The sequence below is a fragment of the Marmota marmota genome, unplaced genomic scaffold (genome assembly GCF_001458135.2).
Source record: "Marmota marmota marmota unplaced genomic scaffold, marMar, whole genome shotgun sequence".
NCBI lineage: Eukaryota > Metazoa > Chordata > Mammalia > Rodentia > Sciuridae > Marmota > Marmota marmota.
The window spans coordinates 1,594,316-1,604,394 of record NW_026000294.1 but is presented as its reverse complement, the minus strand read 5'-3'; the positions used below and the strand labels follow the sequence as shown (position 1 = coordinate 1,604,394).

General features: G+C 47.2%; 2 protein-coding genes across 5 annotated transcripts; both read right to left on the bottom strand.

Moving 5' to 3' along the window:
* Positions 1-635: 635 nt before the first annotated feature.
* CUNHXorf65 (chromosome unknown CXorf65 homolog) lies at positions 636-2,959 on the bottom strand. 4 transcript variants are annotated; one of them, XM_048797150.1, is made up of 6 exons: positions 2,545-2,959; positions 2,338-2,424; positions 2,001-2,166; positions 1,605-1,673; positions 989-1,095; positions 636-770 (listed from the first exon to the last, which is right to left on the bottom strand). In XM_048797150.1, exons 1-6 carry the CDS (start codon positions 2,581-2,583, stop codon positions 666-668), a joined length of 573 nt encoding a protein of 190 aa, XP_048653107.1. In that variant the 5' UTR covers positions 2,584-2,959; the 3' UTR covers positions 636-665. The 4 variants fall into 4 exon arrangements, with proteins under 4 accessions (XP_048653107.1, XP_015357125.1, XP_048653105.1 ...); XM_015501639.2 differs by having other exon boundaries at positions 636-772; positions 931-1,095; positions 2,001-2,135; XM_048797148.1 differs by having other exon boundaries at positions 636-1,095.
* A 146-nt stretch (positions 2,960-3,105) lies between these two features.
* On the bottom strand, positions 3,106-6,755 carry Il2rg (interleukin 2 receptor subunit gamma). The gene is made up of 8 exons (XM_015501638.2): positions 6,553-6,755; positions 6,203-6,356; positions 5,799-5,983; positions 5,445-5,584; positions 4,822-4,984; positions 4,251-4,347; positions 3,943-4,012; positions 3,106-3,592 (listed from the first exon to the last, which is right to left on the bottom strand). Exons 1-8 carry the CDS (start codon positions 6,686-6,688, stop codon positions 3,398-3,400), a joined length of 1,140 nt encoding a protein of 379 aa, XP_015357124.1. The 5' UTR covers positions 6,689-6,755; the 3' UTR covers positions 3,106-3,397.
* Positions 6,756-10,079: the final 3,324 nt, after the last annotated feature.

The following is a 10,079-nucleotide window of genomic DNA, read 5'->3' as shown; positions in this document are numbered from 1 at the left end:
CCCCAGCCCCCAAAGCAGCCCCTCCCCCAGTGCCCTTTGCATTGTCCCCTCCCCCACCCCTGCTGTGGGTTCCCATCATTTCCTGTGTCAGCGCCTGGCCTACCCAGATTGTATCATGTGCTAGATTGGAGTGGGGAAGTGTGTCAAATCAATAAATGAATAAATTCAATAAATGCCTATAACCAGCTCTGGTTTCTGCTGCTTTGCTGCTCCCCTGGATAAGGGGGAGGGAGGGGGAAAGGCGAAGGGCAAGTAAGTCGAAGGGCGGCGGGAAGGACTGCCCAGAGGCAGATAGGTGGGGGTGGGGGAATTTCAGCCTGGGAGGTAGTGGAGTATGGTGGGGGAGGGACACCTAACCCCAGCAGGAGTAGGCGGGCTGCGAGATAGGCCTCCCAAGGGGAGGTAGCCTGGTTTAAGAAGACCCCACCCCCTACTCCGTCCCTCAAAGGCTCATTGTACCAGACTTCGGTCTTTCCTCACCCCCACCCATGTGCTCGCAACAGCCCTCTCCTGCCGATCCCGTCCACCCTCCCCGGGGCCTGGGGCCCACTTAAGCCTTAGTGCAGATATTGGGAGAAAGAGTCTGTCTCGAAAAAGGAACTTCACATTAAATTCCAGGAATTTCATACCCAGAATTACTGCTCTCACTTGGTCACTTTATTGAGTTAGCGATGTTTATCCCTCCTACCGAGATTGTCTGCTCTGGTCTTAAAGGGAGGGCCCCTACGAGTGGGAGGGGGCCCATCTTCTTCTGATCTTCCTGATTTGGACTGGAAAGGGAAAGTCAGTAGATAAACAAAGAGGCCCTGCAGGGGAGGTTTCTACAAACTGGGGCCAAAGGGAAGACAATAGAAGTTGGGGTCAGGTCTTGGTCATAGGTGTAGGATTTGAAAAGGAAATCCATCCCAGGGGACCAAGGTGGAGAAAACTTAAGCGGTCTGGTGGGGAGAGGGGAGTGCTGGAGCGGGCCATGTTTGGGGAGTCTTACTGGAAGATTCACAGTGGATTCAATTGGAGTGACCTTCTTGGCTTCCAGGGTTCTAAGCATTTTCACTCGGCTCCTCTCCATGAAGTCACATTGTGTGCGCAGAGCATCTAGGAAACAGGAAAAGACAACCATCCTCTGAGGAATAGAGACCTCATCATCCCATCTTTCAAATGGTCAGCTGGAGTAAACTGGCCTAAGATGGAAATGATGGTGTAGTGATACGGAGATATACAGAGAAGATGGCAGAGACATGGGGGGAGGAGGAAGTGACATATCCACCTGGTTTAAATTTCCTAAAGTGGACCTAGACCCTGTCCCCACCCCCTTTTCTGAGGTACTAGGGGATTGAACTCAGGGACTTATGCATGCTAGGCAAGCACTGAGCTACATCCCCAGCCCTTTTTATTTTGAGACAGGGAATCACTAAGTTGCTCAGGCTGCTATGGAACTGAGTAGCTTGGAATATAGATGTGCATCACCACACCTGGCCTTGCCCCTTTTTCCTAGGCTCCTATGAACTCACTTTCCATCGTACACTAGTCCCACCCTATATTCTCCATCACACAGCTATGTACAGTATTCCCCACATTCTTCCCTCCCCCATCACACTTCTTACCAAGTAGCTCAGGTTCTGGATTCTTCAGGAGGGGCACAAAAGCTCTGTAGGCATTCTCAAGTTTGGTTCCTGTAAACATAGCCTTCTGCTATATCCCTAGCCCTTGTCACCCAGTTTCCACCCCTCTGAAGCCCAAGATTTTAGGACTCTAACACTAAACACTACCTTGAGTTGGTGTACCTTATTTTCTCCCCTTAGGTATGGACCTAAGGGAAAGTTATGGACTCTAGGCTGAGGTGGGGAACATAACCTATTGTCATAGAGGCAGTGCCCTTTCTTAGGCTAAACTAGATATGGTCAATTGAGGTTTGATTGAAGGTGCCTACTTTAAGGACAAGATTCATGATCCATCTTGAAGGTCTTGCTCTATCTCTGGGTATATTCCCAAGCCTCTACCTGGTGCCCCACGCTCCACCTTACAAACATAATAGATGTCCCGAGCTGTAAGGAATTTGCTGGCATATTCTCCAGGGGTCTTCATCAGGAAAAGCAACTTCATTGTCCCCGATTCATCACACAAATCGATGGTGTCTGGAGGGAGGCCACAGAGTAATCGGGACAGCTAAGCACAGAAGGTGGAAGCAAAAGGGGCCAGTGATCCTACACAGAATGAGTTGGAGGAAGCTGTAGGGATATGAGGAAACCCCTTCTTATCAGAATGAGGATTTAGGGGCTACAGATACTCCTACTGCTTCTGACCCTTGGCCCTTAGTCCCCTCCCGAATCTCCTCACCTGTTTTACGCAACCCCACTTTACTGCGAGTGTATTGTAGCAACGGGAAAACAGAGCAATTGGTATTGACCAGAAACTGCTGATTATCTGAGAAGAAATGGGATGGGGCATTCGGGCTCTTCTTTAGTTATACAATCTCTGTGATCTCCACTGCTTTCAACCCTACCCACGCCCATACCCAGATTCCAGCTTTGTGTGACCCCTCACCTCCATGTTTGATGAAGATGAACATGCTTTCAAGGTCATCTCACTCTTCAGAGAATACCCTGATGAGTCATGCAGAACGAGAGTGTTCTAGAGGCCCTGGGGGGCCAAGTGGGCCCATAGGGTTGGGGGACCAGAGGGACAGATGGACCTCATAGGCTGAGGAGGCCCAGGCTGGGCAGACTCTGGAGAGAGAACTATTGGCAGATGTGGATAGTCAGTATCCCTAGGGGTGGGGCCTGAGGCTGTAGTTGAGGGATTATGAGGTCAGAAACAGAAGGTAGAGTAGGTGTGAAGAGAGAATTTAGGTGGGTCTATAAAAGATTTGTGGGGAATGGGAGCAACATGACAAATCTAACTCTAAACTAGACTCTGGAATGAGTGCCAAAACTAAATGGAGAAAAATAAGTGTTCAGAACAGCACTCCTTTTTAGTAAATTTGTAGCACTACCACTTGCCCAACTTGACTCAACTATTCCTTTTTCCTAATCCGGCACCATGCCTCCCACATTCCTTGTATCCCCGTGTTTCCCCTGCTCCCCACCCCCACGACAGACTTCTTGATGATTGTCAACAGAAACTTTATTTCTCATTGATTCAGAAACAATAGAAGGGTAGGTGGAAAAGGGGAGGGAATGGACAAAGGGATGGAGAGAGGGAGAAAGTGTCCTATAAAAAGGAAGGGCCAGATGGGGGAGATAAGAAACACTTACAGAATAAGGGGGCAATTCAAAAGTAGGGGATAGTGAGTGAAGGGACAGTTAAGTTACATGAGGAACAGAATTCAAAATTAGCCACAGGAAGTGGTAGTGAACATTGTTAGTATCATTTGAGGCTACAGGACCTTGGGGTTCTGTCAGGGCATTGGGGCTTCAGGCTTCAGGGTATAACATGGGGGTGCCCAATAAGGGCTATGCTGGCTGGCTGGGGAGCCCCCAGGTCCCTCTCCTAAGGCCCCTCCTTTTGGGGGAATCTCACTGACGAGGCAGAGTCGTTCACTGTAATCTGGCTGCAGACTCTCAGCCAGTCCCTTAGACACACCACTCCAGGCCTAGAGACAAATATTTCCAGGTCAGAGGTCAGTTAGGGTCAGGAAGCAAAAGACCCAGGCCCTGTGCCAAAAGGAGCTCTCATGATGTCTGAAATCACTATGATTTACAGAAGGGGCACCCAGACTCCTGAGCCCCCAATACCACTGTTTCCATCTGTCTCGCACACACCATAATCTATTCTTCAGTGTGTCTCTCTCTGTTTAGCCCATCCCCCATTTGGTCGGCCACATCCTGACAGTTAGTGCAGGTTCCCCTTCCCCTTCACTCTGTCCAACCCCACCACCACCCATCTTGCTGGCAGGCAGTTGGCAGTTGACAGACTACAGTATGTTTATGACAGCATTCTCACCGAGAAGTTCCCGTGGTACTCAGTGACCAGATCCTCTAGGTTCTTAAGGGTGGGAATTCGAGGCATTGTCCTGAGTGGGGGAGCAAGCCAGAATAAGAACGCATAGGTTAATTCTCTTTCGTTACCCTTTTCCCAGTTGTCCTATACGGATGGAAGGGATTTCATGTTTTCTGTGCCTGTAGCTTCCTCCCATCACCATGCCCTCTTGGGTGATCTCTCATTCCTTACTATCCTGTTCTGTACTCCTGAAGACCCTGAAATAACCTTTTCTACTACTCCCAGTTATCCCCATCTTCCTGAAATCTCACCGTTCCAGCCAGCAATACACACAGAGGAGGCTAATAATCAACCCCATGGAGCCAATGGGGATAAGCACAGCCTCCAATGCAAACGATGAAGGATTCCCTAAGAAAAAAAGAAAGGAAAATGGACCTTACATTTGTGGCACCTCGATGATGTGGGTGCCAGGCACTGTGCTAAACACACTCCCTGAACTTAATCTCACAACAGCCCCTAAGAGGGAGAAACAATCGCTATCTGTATTTTACAGATGAGGAAACAGAATCAAAGGGATCAGTCTGGTTCCAAGGCCATCTTCACCATGCAGGCTCTCTGGAATGCTGTAGGGAAATCCTACACATTTCATGTCCCCCTTGAGCACCCTTTGGCCTCCTTCTCAATCCACTCCCCTACTCTGGTGATACATTGACCCAACCCTACACAGAAAAAAAAACTTGCTTCCTAGGGGTTGAGGTTGAACAGTGAGGGGAGGAGGGGCATCAAGTTGGGGGCTTAGGAATAAGAAGCATAAGACAGTCGTGCTAGAAAGACTAGGGTGCCAGGCTCATGTATTGAGGTCATGTATTGGGCCCATTTTACCCTTTGAAGTATTGCTCCCCCAGTGGATTGGATGGCTCCATTCACTCCATTGCTGAGCACTTCCACAGAGTGGGTTAAAGCGGCTTCGAACCCGGAATGTGTACAGTTTCTGCCCATCCACACTAGGCAGGGAGAAGCTGTTTCTGTGATATACTGGTTGTTCCTTGGAAAGAAAGAGAGTGAGGGAAAGGTGAAGTGAGAATCAAAATAAAATTCTACCTGCAATTCAGTGTCATCTTCTGGTTCTTCCAAGTTCTGGTTCTTCCCTGTTCTAAAGAAACCCTGATCTGGTTCTTCCCAGTTCTACTTCTTTCCTCCTCTCTTGACTATTCAAGCCCCATTGCTTCCTTTACTGACCTAAATCTAATGCCTCCCCTCCAGATCCCCTGAATGGCTTCCTTTTGTTTACTTGTCTATCCAGTATTAGGAAGCCTACAGGTAGTAGAACCTAAATGAAAACTCACTGGTGACGATAGGGAAAGCAGTCCAAGGGGGTGGTAGGCAGAGAAGCTGGGAGGCAAAGAACAGGAGCTTGATATTAGGGGCTCCTATTTGGCTGATTGAATCCTTAATCCCATACTTGCTTGACCTTAGCTGTTGCATTCATGTCCCCAGTCACTCACAGTCCAGCTGCGATCCCGGTTACTTCGGTACTGCACCAAATGCTCCAAACAGTGGTCCAAGTAGCTGCTGTTCCAGTTCAATTCTAGCTGGGATTCACTCAGGTTCTGAAGTGTTAGATTCTCTGGAGCCCAGGGGATCACTGGAGATATGTGTGCATGTGTGGTCATTCCCCTGGCCTAGACAAGTCAGGATCTTGAAGATAGTGCCCCTTATCCCTCCTCCTAGCCCCATCCCTATTCCCTCCCTACCTCTTCCTTCCTGCCCATGTACAACAATGGGGGAAAGAACACCACTCCACATATTCCAATGTCCAATAGTACCCGTGGCCCCTTGACCACTTCTTTCCAAATTACCCAGATTCTGCAGTTTTAGCTTCCACTCAGTCTGCCTCTTGGGTTCCCTGGGGTCCTGAAGCTGGACAACAAATGTTTGATAGAGATGGATCTCCTCTTTTTGAAACCAACAGCCTGAAGTGATCTCTTCTGAGAATATATAGTGACCACACTCCTGGACTTTATTATTATCAGAGTTCTTGTACCTAGAGAAAGGTTGGAAGGAAGAGGAATGGTGGGGCAAATTTAGGTGCTGCAGTTGACTACAGCCTACCCTCACCTAGTCTGAACTGACTTAAATTCCATGAGAAAATAGTGGGCTGTCTGGGAGACTGGCTACCCTCTTTCTAGGTCCCCATGCAGTCCTTCTCATCCAACCCGCCTCCTCTTTCTCCCCTGTTAAACCCCCTCTTCCCTTCTCATACCAATAGTGCAGAGTCAGGTTAGTAGGCCAGGGCTCAGAGCTGCTGTTCCAAGTGCAATTCATGTACTCGACATTAAACACAAAGCACTGAATCTCTGGTAAGGGCAGGGAGGTAACATTAAGGGACCTGGGGTTCATAGAGGCCAGGAAGAGATCTAGGTGGGGGAGAAAAGGGAGTAGGGGAGGGAAAGAGAAGAAATGATGGTTAGAAGAAGGAGTACTGTAAGGTGGAGTACCCTTCCCTTGCCCTCCCCACTCCACTCTTCAATGCTGCCCACATTGTTGTAAAAGCCACTGGTCAGGTTCCAGATTTCTGTGTGGCCCCTTCCCATAACCCCCTTCTCCACCAACCTCCTCTAGTCCCAGATTTCCCACCAGCTGTGGTGTCTTCATTCCCACTGGGTGTGAGAACCGGGTTCAGCCCCACCCCCAGCAGAAGCAGCTGCAGGAATAAGAAGGATCTGAGTGGCAATGATGGCTTCAACATGGTGCTTGCTCTTCGTTTCCCGGGTGCAGTCTGTGTCGGGAACCTGGGCCCTTCACCCGCTACCCCTCCCCACCCACACATTTCCTTCTATCATGGCTTCCGGTGGAAAGAACCTTAGAAACCAGGGCTTTTCAGAGGGTGTGGCAAATGTGTTCAGTGACAAGGCTAAGTCTTCTGGGAGGTCAGGTGCTGCTATAAAAGGTGGTGACTAAGGCTGGGTGTCACAGACTCAGTATTCTCAGATCATCTAATCCTGGGAAGGATCTGTTCACCCCACTGCCACTGTTCCCAGCCACCTTTCTTCTAATTTTCTTTTATAGTGGAGGGTCTGAACTGCCCCCCCACCACCACCATCATATGCTACAGTCCTTTCTTGGTTTAGTTGCCCCTAAATCTCTATCAAAGCTCTACTGTCTTGCAAGGATGGAAAATACTGTCTTGGCTCCCGCGGGCACATATATAGCTGTCTTTCCTCTGACCTAATCTGAACCAGAATACCCACCCTTAGCTGCTGCCTGAGCTGGGTCCCTGTGGAGACTGGTGAGCAGGTCTGACTTTAGAAATAGAGAATCAACAACACTAGCTTCAGACTCCCCATCTTCCTCCAAATCTGCTTCTCTTCCTGTCTTCCCTCTGAGTTAACAATACCATCACCCTCTCAGTCACCCAGACTTAAAACCTCAGGATCCTCTTCAACTCCCCCCACCCGACCCTGAGAATCCAATCAGCCCTGCTTCTGTGGTGTTTCTCCCAGCAGTTTCCTCCTTTCCATTACCACAGCCACTGTGCTAAATCAGCCTTTCATTACCTCTAGTCATGATTATTACTGGAACCCACTAGCTGGTCTTCCTTTCTAAAGGCTCTCTGCTTTCTAATCCATTCTCTATTCTGTGGCCAGATTTACCTTCCTCACAAACAGAGCTGAGTGGAGAAGCTATTTACAGAAATTGTTTATCCGGCAACCATTTATTGAGTCTTTAATATGTGCCAGGCACAGTGCTTATATTCTGAGAATATACGGACAAAAAAACATCCTCATCATCCTAGAAGCACATAGATAAGCAGAAAGGACATAAACAACACAATATAGCATAATAAGTTCAATAACATAGATGTGCATTTACTCCAAAGTATGTGAGCACAGAAGAGGAAGTAACTAAATTTACCAAGATGGAGGGGGAGGGGGAGTTCAGGAAAGCTCTGCTCAAGAGGTGTTCTTTGAGTAGAACCTGAAAGAATGAGTGTGATTTTACCAGATAGAAAAGGGGGTAGGACATCAGGTGGAAGAAAAGAGCACTTGACTGGGTGTCTCAAGAAAACTGGATTATATGGTCCAGGATATATTAGTTCGCTAAGGCTTCCATAGCAAATTACCCCAAACTGGGTAGCTTAAAACAACTGAAATTTATTTTCTCACAATCGGGGGTCCAGAAGTCTAAAATCAAAGCATTTTGAGAATTTGTCCTTCTGGAGGCTCTGAGGAAGAATAGGTTTCATGCCCCTCTTTTAGCTTCTGGTGGTTGCTGGCAAATTTTAGCATTGTTTGGTTTGTAGACACATTACTCAAATCTCCTTTGTCTTCACATAACTTCTTCTCCCCTATATCCCCTTTACCCTTTTCTTCTCTTTTAAGGATACTTGTCTTTGGATTTAGGGTCCACCTTAATCCAGGATGTTCTCATCTGGATCCTTACCTTAATTACCTTTTGTCAAAGAAGGTCACATTCACAGGTTCTGAGTGGACAATATCTTTTCAGAGGTTGCCATTCAACCCACTACAGAGGGCATTATCCAGCTCAAAAGACTTCAATAGCTACTCATGGCTGGGCATGGTGGTGCACACCTGTAATCCCAGCTACTTGGGAGGCTGAGGCAGAAGGATCACAAGTTCAAGTCCAGCCTCAACAACTAAGCGAGACCCTGTTTCAAAAGTAAAACAGGACTGGGTATGTAGCTCAGCAGTAGAGTTCTTGCCTAGCATACACAAGGTTCAGTCCCCAGTACTGCAAAAACAAACAAACAAACAAATAAAAAATTACTCATGGCCTTCAGGATAAAGTGCAAGCTGCTATCACCTCCAGTCACACTGGATATACCTCATTATGCGTTTACTCTCTGTCTGGGTCTGACTGGGTTTAACCTCCTAAGTTTCTGTGAGTTAAAATCCTGCATACCTATTAGAATGGTAAAAATCCAGAATACTGGCAACACCAAAGCTAGCAAGGATGTGGAGCAACAGGAACTCTCATTCATTGCTATGGAAATGGAAATGGAAAGACTCTGGATTCATCCCAAGCAGAAAAAAAAAAAAAAAAAAATCCAGGCTGTTGGTGATAATACTGTGTCAATGTAAGTTCATCACTTGTTACAAATGCACCACATGCACCACTCTAGGGCAGTGATGTTGATAATGGGGGAGATTATGCATAGGGGGAGGTGTAGGGGAATTCTCTGAACTTCTGCTCAATATTGCTGTGAACCTAAAACTGGTCTAAATTAATTCTTTTTTTAAATCCTTCAGAGTTAGGTCAAATGTTACCACCTCCAATATATTTTCCTCTTCCCAGTCAGATTAACATTTCTCCCCACCGTGATTCAATAGTATTTTGTTATTGCTATTTTTTACTTTTACTATGGTACCCTAGCTGTCTTTTCTGTAAAAGATAATGCCATCGCTGGTTGGGGTGGTGCACACCTATAATCCCAGCAGCTGGGAAGGCTGAGGCAGGAGGCTAGCAAGTTCAAAGTCAGCCTCAGCAACAGCAAGACACTAAGCGACTCAGTGAGACCCTGTCTCTAAATAAGATACAAAATAGGTCTGGGGATGTGGCTCAGTGGTTGAGTGTCCCTGAGTTCAATCTGCCCTACTAGAAAGAAAATTGTCTCTGGAATCAAGAAAAGATCCTAGCTTCAACTCTGTTACTTAATAGATGTGAAGTGAAGCATTGGACAAGAAAAATTTCACTCTGAAAATCAGCTTCCTAGGGCTGTGTTGTGGCTCAGTGGCAGAGCACTTGCCTAGCATGTGTGAGGCACTGGGTTAGATTCTCAGCGCATATAAATAAATGAAATAAAGGTCCATTGACAACTAAAAAATTTTTTTTTTAAATCAACTTTCCTGCCTGTAATCCCAGTAGCTGGGGAGGCAGAGGCTGAAGCTGTGGCAGGAGGCTGAGGCAGGAGAATTGCAAATTCAAAGCCAGCCTCAGCAACTTGGGGAGATCCTGTGTAAAACAACAACAACAACAAAAAAAAAAATTAAAGGGGCTGCAGAATGTAGCTCAGTGGTTATGCACCTATGGGTGCCCCCCCTTCCAAAAAAGAAAAAAAAATAGCTTCCTTATCCACAAAATGGAGACAATAACAATCTCTAGATCATAGGGCTATTTGT